This window comes from Nicotiana tomentosiformis, chromosome 1 (genome assembly GCF_000390325.3).
Source record: "Nicotiana tomentosiformis chromosome 1, ASM39032v3, whole genome shotgun sequence".
Classification (NCBI taxonomy): Eukaryota; Viridiplantae; Streptophyta; class Magnoliopsida; order Solanales; family Solanaceae; genus Nicotiana; species Nicotiana tomentosiformis.
This window is the reverse complement of record NC_090812.1, coordinates 142,880,877-142,904,673: the sequence shown is the minus strand read 5'-3', so window position 1 is coordinate 142,904,673 and position 23,797 is coordinate 142,880,877. Positions and strand designations below refer to the sequence as shown.

The 23,797-nt window shown below is 36.9% G+C and overlaps 1 protein-coding gene across 2 annotated transcripts; it reads left to right on the top strand.

Annotated features, from left to right (window-relative positions):
* The first annotated feature begins 1,466 nt into the window (after nucleotides 1-1,466).
* LOC104093792 (WAT1-related protein At2g39510-like) lies at nucleotides 1,467-11,653 on the top strand. 2 transcript variants are annotated; one of them, XM_009599611.4, is made up of 4 exons: nucleotides 1,659-2,284; nucleotides 8,979-9,140; nucleotides 9,249-9,400; nucleotides 9,471-11,653. In XM_009599611.4, the coding sequence occupies exons 2-4, from the start codon at nucleotides 9,072-9,074 to the stop codon at nucleotides 9,631-9,633; spliced, it is 384 nt and encodes a 127-aa protein (XP_009597906.1). In that variant the 5' UTR covers nucleotides 1,659-2,284; nucleotides 8,979-9,071; the 3' UTR covers nucleotides 9,634-11,653. The 2 variants fall into 2 exon arrangements, 1 of the variants encoding a protein (XP_009597906.1); XR_685712.3 differs by lacking the exons at nucleotides 8,979-9,140; nucleotides 9,249-9,400; nucleotides 9,471-11,653 and adding an exon at nucleotides 4,897-7,159 and having other exon boundaries at nucleotides 1,467-2,284.
* Nucleotides 11,654-23,797: the final 12,144 nt, after the last annotated feature.

Genomic DNA, 23,797 nt, shown 5'->3' with positions numbered 1-23,797 from the left:
TCATTAGGAACTCTTGAAATTTCAAAATCGGTAGAGTCCATCCAAGATTGGAAATCAGAATGAGTTTAGAGTTATCTCAACCTTTATGTGGTCGTAACGTAGTAAAGAACGGGTTTTAGATTTAGACCAATAAGAATTTAAGAAATTTTTTGTGATGATAGAGTAGCCAAAATAGAAGAAAACATACACCAACAATATCGCTTATAAAAAAAAATATGTTAGGTGAGATATAACATACTAACATATTAGTGTTTCATATAACAAAATATGTCTACCTACAAATATTGTACATCTAATATAACTAAAGTCATTATCTTTGCATGTTTAGAAGGTATTCAATTGAGCTATTGTGTCAATGAAATAATGGTAGAATACATAGTTTGGCTCCGGAACTTAGGACTTAATCTCTATGACACATCTTTTGAGCACGAACAATCTTTTACACACCCATATAGTTGAGTTATGACACGTGATGTGTTTTGATTGGCACGTGGATGCAATCTCCAAATAAAAACTTATCAAGAAAAAAGTGATGTGTTTTAGACACATTTTAGAAAGGTTGTGTGTATAAAAATTGTCCACGGTGAGAAGGTGCATCATAGGGATTTGGTCCCTAAGTTTCATGGTTAAACTATATATTTTGCCATGAAATAATATTTGTTCTCATTATTTAAACAAATATTGTATTTTTATTATAATTTTAATTATTTATTCGAATAATTTAATCTTCTTATGTAAGCATATATAATATTGACCGACGCAAAACACACGTGCAACGCACATATATTTAAACTAGTGCTATTAAATATAATCATTATATTGTGTATATATACATTATACATAATTATATACTATTGTCGATATATGTATTCCACGTATATATTTATTGTCCATTATTATTAACATTAATATACAATCAATATATACATATGAAAAATTTATGATAAAATATAACATTAAAATGTGCATGGTTTTTACTTGGTATATTATTTGGTATAATTATACATGATTTACATCGTGTATAATTATCTATTATAATTTTTACATAATTTATTAGAATTTATACATGATTTATACAATATATATTAATGTAATTATGTAGTTATATTTCAGGATTCCGTATGTATATTATTATACATGTTAAAATCCAGATTTATTAGATTTATTTTTTTGTAAATGGGAATAAAGAGATTATGAAATGTGAGCAATAAGTGCAAGTAATTTTTCGATAGTTGATTAACATTTAATTTTTTATGTATAAAAATGATACATTCTCTTGAAAATATTACCTAGCAAAGAAATAGGAAGCAAACGTTTAGGATTGTTTGTTCCGTGAATCTCGTCAGCTTGATTTTTTTAGGAATTGAATTGATTTGGATTTCCTGATTCTCGATCCAGATTTATAAATTTTTATTAAGGAATGTAATATGTTATGTTAATTACCTACTCTGCTAGGTTTATGTAAAATTTTCTTAAATATTGTCTAATTATGTTTCTTCCCCCAACTTGAGACCAATATGTTGGCCCAAACATTAGCGCAAATCTGGCCTGTCGTTTGGTCCAAATACATAGCCCAACTTCAAAGAAGTCTCTAGAAGGTGCAATCTGAGCCATCGATTGGGATCCAACGGTGGATATGATATCGAATTTTCCTCGTCACTTATCAGATTTTGGAGAGAAAACTAGTCGCTCTCTCTCCTCTTCTCCCTCTCCATTTTTGAGTAAGTTTGCCTGTCAGCCATGGCCTATTTTTGCCATGTCCTTTTCGTGCAACTTCTTGCTTTTCTTTGCAGCAGACTCGGACAAATGAGGACACAGCCCTTATCATTTTACCAAGAAATTTCCTGGAAACTCACCCGTTATTATCCCTTTCTCCCCAAGAATACCCATATATATCACATTTGCACGATATAACAGAGGGAGAACGGAGAGAATAGGGCACATTCCGAGAACACACGAAAAGGGGATTGGGGGACGGAAAACAGAGAACGCATGGAGGGACAAGAGGGAAATCGGGTAGTTTTGAGCAAAAGGGGGTCCTCATCAACCTTTTTTCTACAGTTTTCTTCTTCATTAAGAGCAAATGTTTAACCCCAAAATAGTCCCAAAATCTCCCGTGAAACAGTCCTAAAGAGCAGCAAAATCAGCCACGAAAACCAGTCGAGCAACCAAACTCCGTCGAAGATCCGGCGAGGCTTCTATGTCGAGGCTCCGATTCGTTGCTTTGGCGTTTCAGTCCGCCGATCGTTGCTCCGTTCGGGCGGATTGAGATGTAAATTTTCAGGTCCATTCACTTCCATTTTTTCTCGGTACTTGCTTACATTTTAAGTATACAGTTGCTTTGATTTTTTTTTTTTTAAGTGTTTTCTATTTGCTCGTGATAGATTTTATTTGCTCTTTTAAAAATACTTGATCTCTTTCATATTAATTGCGTTACTGGTTTCGTATTATTTGGGATATATATTTTGTTTTAATGGATTAACTCATTTGAGTACATGTAAGTTCAGTTGGTTGATTTCTAAGTATTTAAATCTTTCTGATATGAGGTTCAACTTTAAAGTAGTTTGATTATTTTGAATTTTTTTTAAATACTGTTTTTAAAAAAAGCGTTATCAATGACGTAAACAAAAAAGTTTTATAAATATTTTAGTGTTAAGTTTTCTTTTTCATTTCTTTTAGTGACTCATGTGATTCGTAATTCTTCATATGAGGTAATTTTTTCAGTTTACAATAGTCAAAGATGATAACCAAGTCAACTATAATAAGATTAAAAGGAAGTATATGTACCATCACTTATATATACGTGATCTGAAATCAAAAGGGACAATACATTAAATATAGACGAAAGTTAATAAAGCAGCTAAGATAAATCATACGTGGTAGTCAATGAGAATGCATAGTCTGGAGCAAGGCGACACAAGGACAGTAACACTATCTAGTATTTATTATAGAATATCAATTACAATTTGATCAATTCAAAGATAAGTACTGTAATCTCACATCATCCTGACATTTCTACTATATTATGCAAAAATAATTTAAAAGTTATTTGACTAATACCAATAATGTATCTCTCTTAACATTACATGTTCCTTTGTGATGCAATTTATTACAAGCATTACCTAACGTCACATTGTATTCAATGTGTTATTTCAAGTGAAATAATAATTTTCATTTGCAAACCTTGAATTTTTGTTTCTAGAAAATTAGTGTACAAGCACAAATAGCATTTTTCAATTTTAACTTCAACTTCAAATAAATTATTTTCAAGTTCAACTAAATATTATCCAAATGTGTGCTAAGATAAATAAAATCCAAAGTGAATATTAATGAGATTAATTTAGTATTACCAAGTCAAATAGGTTTCTCAATTAATTTCCAAAAAAGGTTAAAAAGGTATATCCTAATTTACCTTCAAAAATATTTTACTCATGGGTAAACTTAAAAAAATTGGGACCAAAAAGTCATCAAAACTATAGGTATAAAAGCTTTTATTGGCTAGGAACAAGATTACATTAAGGGGTCGTTTGGTTTAAATACGGCTTATGCCAGAATAAGTTATGTCGGGATAGATTATTTGGATTAGTTATGTCGGATTAATTATAATATTTTTTATTCAAACACACGTTCTAGCTTAAAATGCAGTCAGGTTTGAAAGAAAGGAAATTTTAGCGGGGCCCATAGGTTCATAGATCTTAAGCCACATGTATATGCATTTTGGGGATACGGTTTAAAAGGAACCAATAAGATGATGCAACCTGGAGCGGGACGACCCCAAATTCCTCAAGTTTGTGGCTTCTATATAAGTAAGTAGTAATAGTAATGTTACATTTCTTTTGTTTTAGCATGTTGAAGTGGTGATTCAAGTGGGCTGGTAAATTAGACAAATGGAAAAATTAGAGTTGTTTCTTTCTTGGCAGGAATAAGAATAGGCCATGAGCGTGTTAAGTTAAAAGAATGTCATTTTGTGCTCGTTAATTTGATCTACTTGCTTTATAAGCAATAATTAGAATAATTCCAAAAGTAGAGCATTAGCAATTTATTAAGTTGTAACATCTTAATGGCTCTATAGAACAGATAACCTTCTTAATGATAAAAGTAGCTAATTTATACCATGTCCTCCAGTAATTTCTATAACTCTGAAGCCTAACAATAATTCGAGACGTGAATGATCAATCTATGAATATCGCTAGACGCTTTAGGCGAGATTAATAAATAAATTATCATGGCTATGGGTACGGCTCCCGCAGCATGTCTATGATACATTAATCCCAAGTTCAAGTGTGCCCTCGTGTGCCTTGATTCTCAACTTCAAATAATAATAAACATGTTGTAAATCGTGGGTGCGTTTCACATGGCGTGATTTGCAATGCAAAACAAGTGTGCGACATTGCATCTTGTTTCAATAAATTCCATAATAAATAATAATAATTAAAAGTGGTAAAAGACGGAATGTACATAAGTCTTAAAACATGTAATAATCCGGATAATTGAGCCAAGTGTAATTTGTTAAGCGACCGTGTTAAAATCACGGAATTCGAGAGTGTCTCACACCTTCTCCCGAGTTAACAGAATTCTTTATCCATTTTCTGTGTTTTGCTGACTATAAACAAAGTCATAATTTTCCTTGAATTGGAATTTTGAAATTGGTGACTTGGAACACCGTAATTAAATAATTCTAAGAGGTGATTCTTTAAAATTAATTAAATTAATCCCTTTTCAAATAATGTCACTTCAATTGGATTTTTTGTTTCTTTCCACAACCCGGAAAAAAATGAGGTGTGACAAATACCGGAGCTAAAAAGTCTCTCGTTTTAAGACTTGACGACTTCGCTGCCAGATTAAGGCACCAAGGATTCGGAGCAAAACACTTACCTAGCCTTTTCTCCCTTTTAGATGGAAATCAACCACAACATCTTTGAAATTAGCATGGTCATAGGAGCGCCCCACAAGTTGAAAAAATGGTGGAAAAACATCTGATACAGATGGAATTAGGACACATCTTGGAGCGCTGACCGCGTTGATGAATGTCCGAGGTGATAGAGTGCTTACCAGGTTGTGGATAGAATTCTGAAATCCAACCAAAGCGATTTTCAAGTTTGTTGACTTTGAGCTAACACTAACGCTCGAGGAAGTTACCAACTTTACTGAGTTGCCATGCTGTCGTGTCATAGGTTTCTCTATGTATTGGGATTGAAGAGAAACATGGACCTAAAGAACGTCGAAGACGGGTGGATAAGCCTAGACCAGTTGTTGAATAGTTTGGGCATCTAGAAAGCTATAATCTGCATCATGAAGAATTTCAATATGATAGGGAAACATGGAGAACCTTCGCCCTTTGATGTTCTCTTTGGCATTGTTGGGACTTCTGTTGTTTTCACAGCAGAAAGGGCAGATCAACATTAATGTGCTACCTCTAGTCTTGGCCACATTTTGGGGGAATTTGTGGGTCACTCTTGTCCCGATGTTGTTGGCAGAATTATTCAAGGCATTATCATCATGTTCAAGGGGATATGACTTCTTTAAGGGTTGCAACCTGTTGTTGCAAATATGGGCTACAGAGCATATCTTTCAAAGAGAGCCGACCATCGATTACATTGTCGGTACCAGCAATATGATCCGCAATCATGAAGAGAGAATGAGGCACTGTGCCTTTAAAACAGTGTTTTCGGAGATCTGTTATCCTTACTTTTGCCCCAAAGAATAGTATAAAGGCCTAACACAATCACAATAGCACTAAGTATCCTGCCAAAAAGTGTACATTTGTTTAGTTTTGGTTGTCACTCTTATATGAGTTTTAGGATTAAAATTTTACCTTCCAAGGTTCATTTATTCATGGAGAGGTAATGTAATGGTTACAACTACCATAACCATGTTTAAGAGATTAAACGTTGTAATAAAAATAGGACCCCTATTTTCATTATGAATCCTTGTATGTAATACGTTAGTCATGAACAACATATCCTCTGGGTTGTGACATGGAATGTAAGGAACTTTTAATAGATTTAACATGTAGAAGCAAAGTTTTTCTTGAAAGAGATGTTAGAAAATATTGATCTTTTAACCTACTTACATTGTACGCGACCGCAAGCAGTTTTGCATCCCAATGGATGCTCCATACTTCAGTCTTTCTTCTTTCCATCACCGCTGCTACTATACCTCCCACAATTGTCCAAAGAAAGCATATCCATATCGTGAGGGAGAGCACGACAGGATAGGTCCGCGATGTGATCGCCTAGGCATAGAACAACACTAGAGTAAGATTTTTTGCTTATTCCTAATAACTTATCTGCAACTAAGTTCTATCTTTACCAGCAAAATTATGAAGCCTGTCGAACTCAAGCACCCACTTATTAGCACGAGGGAAACTTTAATAAAATAATTTGAATTTGGGTTTATCCCACCACTTTGAGATGTATGATTAGGCTTTCCTTTTGTCCAAAGTTCAAACACAAGGCTTTGTACCAGAATCATTATCAGTACACCACCAAATGTGGTAATAGTGCCAATTAGCTTGGCCAGGCTGCGGAGACTTTTAAGATTCATCGTCTCAGGCCTGAATAAACAAAATATGTGCAAAAAGAATTTAAATTACAATAAATACTCATTGATACATAGTGTATTAAAATGATTAAATTAGCCCATGTAATACAACAACACTATAGAGATCTTTAATTCCATATTCTAGATCTCAAATAGCTATGAATGTAGGTTGTAGCTGAGTTGCGGAAACAAGAAATATTAACTTATATTAACCAAGAGTGTAAATCACTACATATGTAATATTACATTGTAATAGGTTTTTAAGTGTTTGATTTGAAGCTACAAGATGTGTATTTGAATGAGACAAGGATATAATTTTTCTAGCATATCCAAGCCATTATTAAAGTAATGGCAGGAATAACGTTGCACATTTCAGATGCAAAAGTTGTTGTTGTATCTTTTAAGCCTAGAGAGAAGAAAATCTACCCGATGACTGGCTTGTTGGTCAAGAGAAAGATGTTTAATTAAATGTTGATTACATGGGAAAAAGATTTTTTTTTTTGTGTTTGAGACTACTCGGTATGCTAAGAGCTACAATCTTAGCGAGTATTGCGCGATTCATCTTTGGTCTTGTATTCATGTAAAAAGATATTCAGCTTGTCTGTTAGATTTTGTATTTTCTTTTTATTGCTCATAACTAGGCTAGAATCAAAGTTCAAACATGTTAAGTAAACAGTGAACATAAGAAGAGATGGAGGGAGAGAGAAACATACTTGTCTAGAAATATCGCAAAAGGAGCAATGACCAAAGTAGCCATTACATGTCGATAGAAGGCAAATACATTAGCGCTTAACCCTTCATTCAGAGCAACTTTTCATAGGATATCGAAACATGCTAGCACACATTGCAGAAAGACTGCAACAATGAAAGATCTAGCTCTGTTGAATTAATTCCTCATTTGGATGATTTCTGTTATGCAAAGGTTTTCAGTGTTGGAAGCAGGAAGAGGAGATGGCAGATTTCTGTTATGCAATTGACACGACGACCAACTTCTCTATATAGAAGAGAATCAATTATAGGAGATAGGGGGAAGAATGGGCTAGGGTGATAATACAAAATCAGAATCTGTTTGTGATTTTGCTAATAAATAAATTTCCTATCTGTAAAATCATTAACGAAAGTAGCAGAGAAACATATGTTGAAAGCTTTATAGAAAATTTTCTCTGAATGAGACAAGGGTATAATTTACCTACATATCCAGGCCTTTCATCCAAATGAGGAATTCATCCAACAACACTGAAAACCTTTACAGAATAGAAATCATCCAAATGAGGAATTTATTCAACAGAGTTAGACCTTTCATTGTTGCAGTCTTTCTGCAATGTGTGCTAGCATGTTTCGATGTCCTGTCGAAAGTTGCTCTGAATGAAGGGTTAAGAGCCTATGTGTTTGCCTTCTATCGATATGCAGTGGCTACTTTGGTCCTTTCTCCTTTTGCGGTATTTATAGACAAGTATTCTTCTTTCTCTTCCTCTCTTATGTTCACTTAACATGTTTGAACTTTAATTCTAGCCTAGTTATGAGTAGTAGAAAGAAAATAAAAAAAATGGCTCGTGCAATATTTACTAAGATTATAGCTCTTAGCATAGTGGAGTAAGTCTCAAACATAAAATATTATTTTTTCCCCATGCAATCAGTATTTAATTAAAGATCTTTCTCTTGACTAACAGACCAGTCATCCGTTATATTTTCTTCTCTCTAGGCTTGAAAGATACAATAACTTTTGCATCTGCAATGTTATTCCTATCATTACTTTAATAATGGGCTGGATATGCAAGTAAATTATACCCTTGTCTCATTCAAATACACACCTTGTATCTCTAAATCAAACACTTGAAAACCTATTACAATAAAATATTATATACGTAGTGATTTACATTCTTAGTTAGTATTACTTAATAGTTCATATTTCTACAACGTACATTCAAAGCTATTTGAGATCTAGAATATGGAATTAAAGATCTTTATAATGTTGTTACATTACATGGGCTAGTTAATTCTTTTTAATACACTGTGTATTAAGGGGTACTTATTGTAATTTTAAATTCTTTTTGTACATATTTTATTTATTCAGGCTTGAGACGCCATTCCTTAGCCGGAAAGATATGTGGCCATGAAAGAGGGATGAATCTTAAAAGTCCCTGCAGTCCGGCCAAGCTAATTGGCACCATTGCCACATTTGGTGGTGTACTGATAAAGATTCTGGTACAAGGCCTTGTGTTTGAACTTTAAACAGAAGGAAAGCCTAATCATGCATCTCAAAATGGTGGGATAAACTCAAATTCAAATATTTTTATTAAAGGTTCCCTCCTGCTAATAAGTGGATGCTTGAGTTCGACAAGCTTCATAATTTTACTAGTAAAGATAGAACTTAGTTACAGATAAGTTATTAGGAATAAGCCAAAAATCTTACTCTAGTATTGTTTTATGCCTAGGCGATCACATCGCGGTCCTATCCTGCCGGGCTCTCCCTCACGACATGGATATGATTTCTTGGGACAATTAAGGGAGGTATAGTAGCAGCGGTGATGGAAAGAAAAAAGACTGTAGTATGGAGCATCCATTGGGACGCAAAGCTTCTTGCGGTCGTGTACAGTGTAAGTAGGTTAAAAAGATCAATGTTTCCTAACATCTCTTTCAAGAAATATTTTGCCTCTACATGTTAAGTCTATTAAAAGTTACTTACTTTTCATGTCACAATCCAGGGGATATGTTGTTCAGGACTAACGTATTACATACAAGGATTCATAATGAAATACAATGGTCTAGTTTTCCTAACAGCGTTCACTCCCTTAAATATGGTTATGGTAGTTGTAACCAGTACATTACTTCTCCATGAACAAATGAACCTCAGAAGGTAATATTTTAATTCTAAAACTCATATAAGAGTTGCAACCAAAACTAAATAGATGTACACTTTTTTGCAGGATGCTTGGTGCTACTGTGATTGTGTTAGGACTTTACACTGTTCTTTGGATCAAAAGTAAGGATAACAGATCTCCGGCAACAGAGGAACTAGCACCAACAGAAGAGCCTGGAGGAGATTTCGGGGCTTACAAAGATTTCATGGGATCATACGATTGCCCTTAGAGAATTGAAATGGTACATAATGGAAATCAGCCAACAACTCAATAATCTTCCCTGGAATCTCCTCCTCTAGGTCTTCTTCAGGATCTTCGTCAAATTCTTCCTTGACATCCTCATTATTGATACTCAATTTTGTCCTCATATTTTATAAAGTATCATATACTTTCAAAATATTATTTTGCATTATTATCTAATTTATACATGCCATGTATGTGATTTTATAAGCTTTTAAATTTGATTTCTTACATTTTTCTAAATTGTCCAATATTCATTAATTACTCTTTCAAATTATTTTGAGTGATTTAATCATCCAAATTGATTATTTATACCCATATGCATATTCTATAATATTTTACTTCATTGTATAATTATATTTATATTTTTACTTATTATTTGCAATAATAGTCTATATTCTACAAATAATTACTTTTACTATATTATTTATGTCAAAATAACATTCTATATTTTTATAATTTTGAGTTTTTATTTTTAAGAATTTTTATTTCATAAATAATATTTTTTATTATTTATTAGTTGTTTTAATAATTTATTTTAATTGATTTTGTGTATTTTAAAATCTTATCCAAGTAAAGGCCAATTTTCAGACCAAAAACAGGCCCAAAATACCTAGCCCACTCCCACAGCCCAGACCAAACGACCCTTTAGCCAACAAACCCGGTCGGGATCTGTCCAAACAACCCGCCCCCTTCCTCTTTTGATCTTGACCGTTGATCTCAAATGATCAACGACCTATAATAAACCTACCCCTCTCCTTATAACCCTATAACCCAAACCCTAGACCCATTTTCTCCGTCCAGCCGCCCCTAAACTCTCTCGAACCTTCCCTTCTTCTCTGAAAAAACCCTAGTTGCCTCCTCTTTCAACCCCTCTGAATCTTGTTAACAATGTGATTCATCCATTATTTGCTTACCATATTTATGTTACCTCGCTACTGGTCGACCCTGGTGGTATTACTTAGGTACTTGCCCGATTTTTGCAAGTATTATATACAAAATCAGACCATGCTAACTTGAATCTGTGGGATTTGGATGATGATTCCATTTATATACTTTCAACGAGGAACGGTTTTGCACCTTTGGTTTGATTTACAGCTCAACGAGGAACGGTTTTGCACATTCTAGTTAGACCCAACTAGGGTTTGATATTTTTATCTCCTTTATCAGTTCTGATTGTCTGAGATCTTTTCTTTCCTTCTTTATGGTTAATTGATTGTTTTCCATGATTAGTTTGTTCCAATTGAATACTATATAACTCCACCTTGATTTTCCCTTTAGACAGACTTTTAATCACTCGTATTCCCTCACTTACCCTATTATTCTAAAACTACTGGTTCTTGGCCGGCTGAAAGCCAAGGCCACCGGAATTTGCTTTATCAACCTTCCCAGTGCGAGCTCTGCTCGGGGCTCATCTGAAGCCCTTGTGAACTCTGACGCACTAGGTTTGGGGTCCTGTTGTTCTCTCTTTGCTACTGATAATTGAATTACTGCTGGAAATTGCTCTTCTCATTTACTTGTTCGTTAATTTATAATGGGTAAGTACCTTTGACTCTCGCAGTTTCATTCTCTTTTGCGTATGTTCATGCTCTGTATATCTATGTCACTTAAGCTTTTGTGAACCAATATGATACTGTGTTGTCTCTATTTGTAGTCCTATTTGCTTTGAAGTTATTTTGTGGCTTTGTACTTTTCTTGCATCTGAACCTGCCTAAATTCTAAACTTTGATGTATGCCCATACATGTGTTCAGCTTGAATGATCTCTGACCATCTCAAGTCTGCTTAGCCTTTGTGTTCGTGTGTGTCTTAGTACTTGTACTTGTTGCTTGTATGAGTCCATCTCCATGCCTTGCTTTAGATTCTTGTGAGAAACTAGTTCATGCCCAAAATGTGTCCGTGATATATTGCTTCCTGTTGAGTCATTCATGTACAACTTGTTAACTTTCTTATAGCTAATCCATGATCATGTGATTTCTAAATGCCAATATTGCCTGAACTTCTAAACAAACATGGCATATTTTTTTGCTATTTGTAAACTCTAATGTGTGCTCCTTGACTTGTTCAATCCTGTATTTTTTAGTATTACCTAAGACCTTTAGGGCGGATTTCAATATTTAGCTTCTTCTCCTATATGTGGTCAACTGGTATAAGTCCTGATGCTTGCCTATCCTATTAACCTAGAGTTGATATGTTTTTTACCTACCATGAACTCTTTATATTTTGAACCTTTGTACTATGGCTATTCCTCAGCATGTTAAAATTTCTCATGCTCAACTAAGTGAAATGTTACGGGCCATATCTACTTGCCTGTTTGTTATGCTGTTTGCGATCATATTTTTACTATGCTCTCATGTTAGAGACTTTCATGTGACTTATCTAACTCTGCTAGACCTTCATGTTAAGACCTTCATGTCTAAAGCCTCTTTAGGTTAACTCTGAATTATGCTTTATTTTGAAATTCTATTTGGAGTGGTTTGATATCTTATAATGCACAATCCAGTCACTTTGAACTTGTTTTCTAAAAATATAGTATGTGCCTATCTTGTGTATGCTTTGTATGCCTGCCAACACTTTGTGTAATCCTATCTATGTGCCTTTGGTTAGAAACTGATGTTAGCTACAACCTTAAGAACTAAGTGTGTGGACTTCAAAGGTTGTTTGATTGATCTAGTATGTAGTTTGTCACTTGTATGGTTAGTTTGGAATCCAATTGGGTAAGTAAGGCATTCGTTTGGGCCTAGTTTGTTGGGCCACATGTGTTGTTGCACTAAAGCATTGGATTCAGGCATACTCTAATTTTCCTTGTAAGCCAATTGGACTTAAGCATTGGATTCAGGTGTACTCCAATTGGATTTGGGACTGCTGGTTGTGCGAAGAGTAAGGTTGCTGAAGGCCCAGACATCACTGGGCTATTTTGTGTTGGGCTTGTGACTGTTCTATTAGGCCTGTAACTGTTGTATTCTGTTTGTATTATTTCATTTGGCATATAATAATTTGTAATAGCGAATAATGGGGGATTAGTGAAAATGGGGGGCTGAGATACTTTGTTTTCCTGCATGAACGGGTAGAAAACCTATCTATAGGGCTTTAAATGTCTTGTTTGCTAGCCATGTCCCATCCTTTGGGGATTATCTTAATTCGCCTATTCACTTAGAAAACATGATTTATGGCTAATTTAATGTCTTAACTCGCAATGTTAGAAAAATATGCATATAGGATCTAAACTGGACTTGTTTGTTGCTTGTTTAACTGTCTCATTTCTGCACCTAGATATCACATCTATAGGATGCCAATACAATAATTGGAACTACTCTTATTGATATCTCTTCCTCTGTTACGTGGCTCGCCTAGAAAGCATGCCTATAAGGATAAACAAACAAACATGTGTTGCCATCGCTTCATTGCCCATATCTGAATTATTTGGGAATTATGTTAATATGATGCTATTATTCACCTAGAAAGCATGGCTATAGGATCATTTAACAGAATTATGTTTTAAAATAGCTTCATTGTTAAATTTGGTCATCTAGAAATCCGGCCTATAGGACTTTACATTAACCGTTGAATTGCTTAATCGTACCCACTCGTGTAGAAATTATGCCTATAAGGTTTGAATAATTTAGTATGGTCCAATTCCAAGTCTGCCTATTCATAGCTGCCCACCCACCTAATCTTGAACGTAGTTAAACAACTGTTCGTTTAATTAGTTGAGTGCACATAAGTCTATACGAGGAGGTAAACTTGAACCTTTTGTGTTACCCACATATTATGTGAAGTCCTACTTGTTTTGATTATGTGCGCTTAGTTTTATCATTTTGAGCAGCATAAGGGAGTTTAGAACCACCTGTATAGTAGGTCCAAAGCCTCCTGGATTATAGGCATGGGGCGGCTAAGCACGTATAGGGCGCGACTTAGAATTGAACTAGAACGCGTTTAGGTAAACAACTTCAAGATAGTAATCGGGTAGCAGGAGATGATAGTCTGTGCCTGCTGAATAATATGAACAACTCCTATACTTAAGAGAGTTGCAAAGTATTATTTATGTTGCACGCGGTGATCCTTTAGGCTAAAATACTTAGGACCCCCCATACATGGTCACTACGTGTACACTTATTTATTGAACTAGAATGTATATTGTAATTCTCAAAGAGTTGTATCGATCACTTATTAGTGGACAAGCTATGTCTTTCATGTGTGTAATTTCTTCCATCACTAGTTTCATCCTAGTCTTTACTTTGAATAATTTAATTAGTTATTTTGGACTCTTTGCTTTCCTTTAATTGACATGATCACATAAGATAATTATAATTCGATAATTCACATAGTGTAGAATTTAGTCGGGAACCACAGTTGTGGACCTCGAATAGTGCCTAACCCCTTCTATTCGAGGTAATTTGAGCTCTTATCCAATCTTTGGTAACACAGACTAGTTAAAACAAAGTTATTCGCAAATAGGTGTCCTAACGCACCTCAAAATTATTAGGTGGTGACTCTTCTCTTTTAATACCCATCTAAAAGAGTTGTCACACGTTGAAACCCGCTTTCGCGAGAAAACGAGGTGCGAAACTCATGATGATGCTCCAGCTCCTCTTCTGGATCTTCCTCCCGTTCTTCTTCGGATTCAATCTGTATGTACTCACTATCTGATTGTCATCATCAGGCGGTGGAAGCATATGATCAACTGATCTTGGGACTATATGTTGGTGCATGGTAGAGGTGACAAGGTAGTGAGGTCGAATCTCGTGGTATACTTGCAAAGCTGCTCTCGAATATTCTAACCCGACTAACCCTTCTCGACTAGTGCTAGCAAGTTGATCTTCTTCAAAAATCCACACAAAGTACTCCGGGTACACCATGAATTTTGTCTCATACCCATCGTGATGAAATCACTCCATTCATGTTGATGTTGTCTTACTCTTGGAATTAGAATTTGTCCATTGTAGCCGTCCTTACACAAAGCTATTCGGGACCATAGGGGTACGTCTTGGACTAGACTGAACTATCTCAGGACTCTCAGCAGTGCATATGGCTGAATTCCTTCCACACCCATCAGCTCAATGAAATATTTCTCGGGGCCCCTCATTATTGCTCTACTACTTAACCAAGAAAACTTCCAGTGACGAAGTCTTCAGTTAAGTGAGTCAAAAGCTCATGCCATTCTTCTTGACCATGGGGTGTGGCCCAATGCCTCATTCTCTTTTCATGATTACGTATCATATTGATGGTGCCGATGAAGTAATCGATGGTCGGCTCTCTTTCAAAAATATGCTATGTAGTCCATATTTGCAACAACAGGTTGCAACCTTTAAAGAAGTCATATCCCCTCGAACATACTGATAGTTCCAATGTTGAGCTGCCCCTTCCGTTGTGGAAAAACCAGAAGTCCCAACAATGCCAAAAAGAAGGTCAAAGGGCAGAGGTTCTCCCACGTTTCCCTGTCACATTGAAATTTTAATGATGCATATCATAGTTTCGAGATATCCAAATCTATCGAACGGCTGGTATAGGCTTATCCACCCATATTCGACGTTCCTTAGGTTCATGTTACTCTTCAATCCCAATGCATAGAGAAACCTATGACCCGATATGATGATCGGTAGTCCAGCGAATAGAAACTCGATAAAGCTGGTAATTTTCACAAGCGTTGGTATTAGCTCATAGTCGACGAACTTGGAAACCTCTTTGGCTGGATACCAGAATTATATCAACAACCTGGTAAGCACTCAATCACCACAGACGTTCATCAATGTGTGCGCTCCAAGATGTGTACTAATTCCATCTCCATGTGCTCTCCAAATGTTTCTCCACCATTATTTCAGCTTGTGGGGCGCTCCCATGACCATGCTAATTTCAGGGCTATTCTGGTTGATTTTTATCTAAAAAAAGAGAAAAGACTAGGTAAGTGTTTTGCTCTGAATCCTTGGTGTATTAATCTGGATTAATTTGTCATTTCACATAACGCATGTCGTTAAGTATATGGCCCATTGACATTAGGGAGACTTTCCTACTTGTGAATCAATGCCAAGGATCAACTCGCCTAAGGTGTATGCAACATGACCTATATTATGAGTCATGTGTTCTCAATCCAGTCCATTGAAAAGAAAGCATATACTAAACCACATGTACACCAGATAACAAATCACATACTCATGGACTGAGGAAAATAGTATACTAAAGTATATGCATGTACAAGGTGTACAACTAGAACTCATATTAGGTGGGTACGTCATACAATAATGTATATCCTACTCAAATAGGATATCAAACCCTATACATGGTCTCTAATATGATTCAAGAAGTTCACATAGTCATACAAATGATTAAACATGGACCACAGAAAGTACACAGTCCGGACAAGGCATAATAGAAGCCTAAAGTATAATCCATCCAAATCATGTATAGCACCCACATATACACTGGTCACCTCGCATATACATGGTTTTTCACACATTCCAGTTAACCAAATAAATTCACATCCTAATGGTTATTCCCTCACAACAAGATTAGACATGATACTTAACTCAAACGAGCAATATTAGTACTCCAAGAACGCCTTTCATTTAGAAATCACCTCCAACCAGCTTGAATCTAGCCCAAAAACAGCTAAATAACGTCAAACAAAGGCATATGAATCAACTCCATACAATAAAGCTTTAATCTTTAATTAATTTTCAAAAGTCAATAAAAGTCAACCTGGGCCCACATGGTCAAAACCTGAGTTAAGGCGTAAATACCGACTACCCATAACCCCAAGAGTCCAAATATGTGTTTTATTCTCAAATCCAAGTCCAAATCATATCTCAAAACTTCAATTTTTACTTTCTTAAGTTGTAAGAAAACCCCCTAAATATACCTCAAAATTTCATGTTTAGGTAATAATAATCCATATAGATTCTTGAAATAATTTCATATATGAGTAGAAATCACTAATCCCAAAGTCTTGTATGAACAAAACTCCAAACAAAATTGCCCATCTCCAAGTCTAAAGTCCAAAATATGAGAGAATGAGCCAAAAATCCTGAAATATAATACTTAAGTGGTATGCCTATCGATTTTACATCTGCAAACAAAAGGCTCACATCCGCGAGCTCACTTCTGCGACAAAAAGCTTCCATATGTAAGATTCCTCCCCCTAGCCAACCTCGCACATGTGACAAGACCACCGCTTCTGCGGAGCTGCAAGTGCGCAAAACTTATCGCAGGCACGATATCGCTTCTACGAGGCACCCTCCGGAGGAGCGGTCTCCCAAATCCAATCCTTCTTTCGCTTCTACGCCCTAACCACCGCTGGTGCGATATCGCACCTGTGCACCAAACTCCGCAGGTGCAACACACTAGCACCTACAACACCAACTAACTCCAAAATAATCTGGAATCATCCCGAAACAAACCCGAGACTTTCAGGATCTCATCCAATCATATCAACAAGTCCATAAATACAATCTGGACCTTTCCAAACACATACAATAATATCACATCTACGAATCGAAGATCAAATCACAAGTTGCACATCTCTTAAGTACAAGAACTTCCAAGTTTCCAACCAAGCATCTGATTCAAGCCTAAACAATCTGGATCACAACCAAAATTTGCACACAAGTTCCAAACAACAAAATGAACCTATTTTAAGTTTCAGAATAATATATGGAGTCTGATATCATCAAAGTCAACTATCGATCGAACTCAATAACTCTCAAATTCTTCAAATTGTCAACTTTTGGAAAATAAGCTCAAAATCTTCTAGGAACCTCCAAAATCAAATTCGAACATACACCTAAGTTCAAAATTATCATACAAACTTATTGAAACCATCAAATCACTAATCCAAGACCGTTTACACAAAAATCAAACCTTGGTCAACTCTTCCAACCTAAAGTTTCAAAATGAAATAAAGTATTCCAATTCACTCCCGAACCCCATGAAAGCCAAGCCACCCATCCCCTAAGTCATAAAATATCAAATTCATATAAGGGGAATATCAAACAGGGAAACGAGGTTTAAATACACAATACGACTGGCCAGTTCATTACATACATGACTATCCATTTTTCTCTGCAGGTTTTTAACAAAAGTCACAAATATATCATATGTTTCATCTTTAGTTGCAATAAATAAGTTCCAAGTGAATTTAGAATAGTCATCAATAAATAAAAATACATCTATTCCCACCTCTACTTTGAACACTCATAGGTCTACATAAATCCATGTGAAGTAGTTCTAGAGGTCAAGAGGTACTTACCAACTGCTTTGATTTGAATGATGAATTGATATTTTTACTGTTGGAATAAGCATCACATATCTTATCTTCCATGAATTTTGAATTTGGCAGACCAAGAATTAGGCCTTTGGCAATCAGATTATTTAGCAAAAAGAAACTAGCATGTCCTAGCCTTTTATGCCATAAAAATGAATCATTATCAAGTGCACTAATACATCTCAATTCATTCTCAGTTAAAGGCATAATATCAGCTTTGTAAATATTTTGTGTCTTTTTCCCTTGAGAACCAGTTTCTAGACTTTTCATTTGCGACATTGCAATTACCAGAAGTAAAAAGAACATGGTTCCTTTTATCATACATTTGGGAGACACTCAGCAAGTTATGCTTAAGACCTTTAATATTATACATTTTTAACAGCATGAGAGTGGGACTTACCAATATTACCTATGCTAGTTATATCTCTTTTCATACTATTTGAAGCTCACACTCTCCTTGTAAGCTCTTAGTGAGAAGAATATTTTTCTTTTTCAAGTCATATGGCGAGAGCAAGCACTATCAACATACTATCAATTCTTGCTTCCCCTCGATTAGCCTGCAAAATTTAGAGGTTAGTTCTAGGAACACCGACAAGCTTGAACCCCTTTCTGAGTAAAATGATAATCACATTCTTTTTAGCCCAACCTGGAAGTCTTGTACTTTTTAGTGAAGAACCAAGTTTATCAGTTTTCCTTTTTTCAACATATGCAATATTTTTCTGGTTGGCTTTGATCCTAGCCATGCATGTTTCTTTAAATTATCCATTATTACTACAGTGTGTACACAATCGATTATCAAGAATATTAACATACTTACTATGAATACTATATGGGATTGTGGTTTTTTGAGTACCAATCCTTTCTTATTGCTACTATGGTTTTCATGTAGACTAGACATTATTTCTAAAGATTGGTCCATTTGAGATTTCTTTCCGATTAATACTTGGTCTTGTTCAAGTTTTCCTAAAGTACTCTAGCTTTTTCACATTTAATAGAAATATTAGTTTAACCCTTCTTAGTTCAATCTCTAGTTCTTCCTAAAGGTTAGTGGCGGGATCTTTTCGTTTCATAGGAGCATCAAGAAGTTTCTTATTTTTAGTTTCTAAGGCTACCTTTTCATCACCTAGTGTAAGAACCTAGTCCTTTGGATCAGTGATGAAAATTTTCAGGTTCTTCTTACTTGCTTCTAATTCTTTATTTTCAAACCTAAGTGATGCATAATCATTCATGAGTTGGTCCCTTTTAGTAGAACGCTTTTGATATGCATCAATCAAGACATTGAAAAAAGATATCAGTTTTTTTAGATTAAGTGTGAAGTTTATATTTAATGTCGTAAACACTTACCTCATGTTCATCTTTATTATCAACATTGGAGTCTAAATTTACGAAGGCGGGGAGATCTTCATGTTCTGAATTTGTGTCATCTTTGGCCATCAAGGACAAATCTTCTTTATCATTTCTCCCGTCATCATCAGACTCATAAGTTGAGAAAGTTTGCATTGCAAACATAGCTTTTTTGCCAATTTTGTCTGCAGTCTTATTGGTCAACCTAATTATAGGAACCCGTCCCCTTTTCTGATGTCTCACCTTGTTAGGAATGTTCTTTTTACACTCAATTTTCCATAGTAGACAATCCTTAATAAAGTGGTCCTTTTTTACCACAGTAGTGGCATCCATCCGTATTATTCTTTTCTAGAGCTTCATTTTTGAATGAACTACCCTTCTTAAAAAATCCACCTAATCTGGTTGCTTGTTGAAAATACCGAGTAAGTAGTACCATATCATCTTCTCTATGTCTTACTTTTGAGTGGTTTTAAGAACCAGGTTCTTAGGCTTGCAAGGTTCAGCAGTCTAAACATATAGACAATCTTGATGCAATTTTACCTCATAGGTCTCCAGGTTACCAATAAGGTTATCAAGGGATATTGTGTTCAGATTTCTTGCCTCCATTATTGCATTGACCTTGCTATCCTAGGAGGGTGGCAGTATACTCAAGATTTTTCTTACAATCTTGTTTATCGGAATAACTTCTTTAAGGTATATCAACTCATTGATGATCGATGTAAGCCTTGTATACATCTCTAGGATATTTTTGTGATGACCCGATATGTCATTTTGAGTAATAGCCTTTATTTGAAGGTATACCTGCCGGCGTTCGCAGGACTCGGTGTCACCCTCTATCTTAGTTTCTATTGTATACTCCTATTATAGATGCTGATGTATTAGGGATGTTTCAGTATACTCGTGTAGAGCTTATAACTCGGTCTCACCAGATTTTGGGTGTTATTTTCAGTTGTTTTGTGGAGTCCTTTTTATGATAGCTGTTGGTTTAATTTGGAAGTTTTATTATTATTTTTGTTAATTCTTCATGTATGTTAGCCTTACCTAGTCTTAGAGACTAGGTACCATCACGACATCCTATGGAGGGAGGTTGGGGTCATGCCAAGTTGGTATAAGAGTTGTAGGTTCATAGGTATTACGAGTCATAAGCAGGTTTAGTAGAGTCTCATGAATCGGTACAGAGACGTCTGTACTTATCTTCGAGAGGCTATGGAACTATTAGGAAAACTCCAATTCTTTGATTCCTTATCATGCGAATTTGTTGACTTCGAAATTCCGAATCTTTGTCTTTCTATTCTCTCATAGATGGTGAAGACACACACAACTGGATCCGACGATCAGATACTCGTGTCCCCTGCTAGAGCCGCGAGACGTTGGGACCATGGTAGAGGCCGAGGAGGGGCACATGGTGAAGCCAGAGCACTTGCCCGAGCTGCGATAGAGGAGCCACCAGTAGCTCTAGTTGGGGGCCAGGCAGCTAAGGCGCCTGTTGCTACCCTTGCACTTCAGGAGACCCTTGCGCAGTTCTTGAGCATGTTTGGTACTCTAGTTATGTCGGGGTTTATTCCACTTGTACCAGCTACATCTCAGGTTGGGGGAGGAGCTCAGACTCCCGCGGCCCATACCTAGAGCAGCGAGTCCATGCTGACCCCAGTCCCAGAGGTTATACCAATGCAATCGGTTGTCCCAGTTCAGACTAAGGTTAGGACAATAGCATATAAGGAGGAGCAACTTAGACTTGAGAGGTACAAGAAGTACCACCCTCCTACTTTCAGCGGCCTAGCTACACATGATACACAAGTCTTTCTAGAGAAATGCCACCATAGTTTCCTCACCATGGGTACTGTGGAGACGAGCGAGGTTGCTTTTACTATATTCTAGTTATCGGGACCAGCGTATTAGTGGTGGCGGCCTTATGAGGAGGGTAGCCCAGCCGATGCAGCTTCACTCACATGGGCTTAATTTTCAGAAATGTTCTTGAGAAAGTTTGTTCCCTAGAGCCTTCGGGATGCATGGCGCGTAGAGTTTGAGTAGTTGTGCCATGGTACTATGACCATGTCAGAGTATGCTGTCAGATTCAGTAAGTTGTCCAGTCATGCACCTGTCTTGGTTTCCATAGTTAGAGAGCGAGTCTATCGATTTATCGAGAGGCTCAACTATGGTATTAGATTCAGCATGGCTCGAGAGTTGAAGACAGATACCCCATATCAACAGGTGATATTGGAGGGTATGGGGGGCCAGGAGAGAGAGGACAGGGAGGCCAAGAGGCCTCAAGATTCTGGCAGATTTAGTGGTGCCCGTGCCCCAGTTGCATCCCGTCATAGTAGAGGCTATGTGAGTCGTCCGGTTCATTCAACACTTCCAGATTTATGTTGTACTTTGGATACTCCCAGGTCTCATATTACCCATTATGCACCGCCACTGTCTAGTGCACCTCTTGCATGGGGTGCTTTCAGCGGTCAGTCCAACAGACCAGGCCCGAGCCAGTTTTAGCAGCCACATCCTGCGAGAGCTTATTTTGAGTGTGGTGATACTCGTCATATGGTGAGGGATTGCTCCAGACTTAGGAGGGTGCACCTCCACCGACTACTCAGGCTCCACATATCCCACAAGGTCCCCAGACTTCTCAGACTGTGGTTACTGCTCCAGTTGCCGCTCCATCTGCACAACCTGCTAGGGGTAGAGGTCAGGCATGTAGGGGTCGCCCTAGGGGAAGGCCAGGCCAGATGTTATGATTTTTCGGGTAGGACAGAGATGATTGCATCAGGCGCAGTTATCACAGGTATTGCTTCGGTTTGTCATAGAGATGCATCAGTCTTATTTGATCCAGGCTTCACTTACTTATATGTATCATCTTACTTTGCTCCATATTTGGGTATATCATGTGATTCTTTGAGTTCTCTTATTTCTGTGTCCACGTCTATAGGAGATTCTATTATTGTTGACCGTGTGTATCGGTCGAGCCTAATTATTATTGGTGGTTTTGATACCAGAGTTGATCTATTGTTGAACAGTATAGTAGACTTTGATGTTATCTTAAGCATGGACTTCTTGTCGCCCTATCATGCTATTCTTGGTTGTCACGCCAAGACGGTGACTTTGGCTATGCCAGGTTTATTGTGGTTGGAGTGGAAGGGTGCCTTGGATTATGTTTCTAGCAGGGTTATGCCCTTCCTTAAGGCACATCGGATGGTTGAGAAGGGGTGTGATGCATACCTAGCCTTTGTAAGAGATGTCAGTGTTGATACTCCTACCGTTGAGTTAGTTTCGGTAGTGAGACACTTCCTAAATGTATTTCCGACAGATCTTCCGGGAATGTTGTCCGATAAGGATATCAATTTTGGTATTGACTTGTTACCGGGCACTCAACCCATTTCTATTCAACTATATCGTATGGCCCCAGTGGAGTTGAAAGAGTTAAAGGAGCAGTTGCAAGAGTTACTTGATAAGGGTTTCATTCGGCCTAGTGTGTTACCTTGGGGTGCTCCGATTTTGTTTGTGAAGAAAAATGATGGTTCTATACGCATGTGTATTGATTATCAGCAGTTGAACAAGATTACGGTGAAGAACATCTACCCATTGCCATGCATTGATGACTTATTTGATCAGCTACAGGGTGCCAGAGTGTTCTTAAAGATCGATTTGCGGTCAGGTTATCATTAGCTAAAGATACGGGATCCGGATATTTCGAAGACTAATTATAGGACTCGATATGGTCACTATGAGTTCCTTGTGATGTCATTTGGGCTGACCAATGCCCCAGAAGTATTCATGCACCTAATGAACAATGTATTCCAATCCTATCTTGATTCATTTGTCATTGTGCTTATTGACGATATTTTGGTGTACTCCCGCAGCCGGGAGGATCATGAACAACATTTGAAAATTGTGCTCCAGACCTTGAGAGAAAAGTTATATGCAAAATTTTCAAAGTGTGAATTCTGGCTTGATTCTGTGGCATTTTTGGGTCATATGGTGTCGAGTGAGGGGATCAAGGTAGATCCGAAGAAGATTGAAGCAGTTTAGATTTGGCCTAGACCCGCTTCAGCTACTGAGATCCGGAGTTTCCTTGGTTTGGCTGGGTATTACCGTCGTTTTGTAGAGGGATTCTCATCAATTTTTACACCTATGACCAGATTGACCCACAAGGGTGCTCCTTTCAGATGGTCCAAGGAGTGTGAGGAGAGCTTTCAAAATCTTAAGACAGCTTTGTCTAGAGCCCCACTATCTGTGTTGCTTATGGGTTCGGGGTCTTACACTGTGTACTGTGATACATCACGTGTTGTCCTTGGCACGGTATTGATGCCAAACGGTAGGGTAATTGCCTACGCGTCTATACAACTGAAGGTTCATGAGAAGAATTATCTTGTCCATGACTTGGAATTGGCGGCTATTGTTCATTCCTTGAAGATTTGGTGGCACTATTTGTACGGTGTTCCTTGTGAGGTCTATACCAACCATCGGATTCTTCAGCATCTGTTCAAACAGAAGTATCTTAACTTGCGGCAGCAGAGATGGTTAGAGTTGCTTAAGGACTATGATATCACTATTCTATAT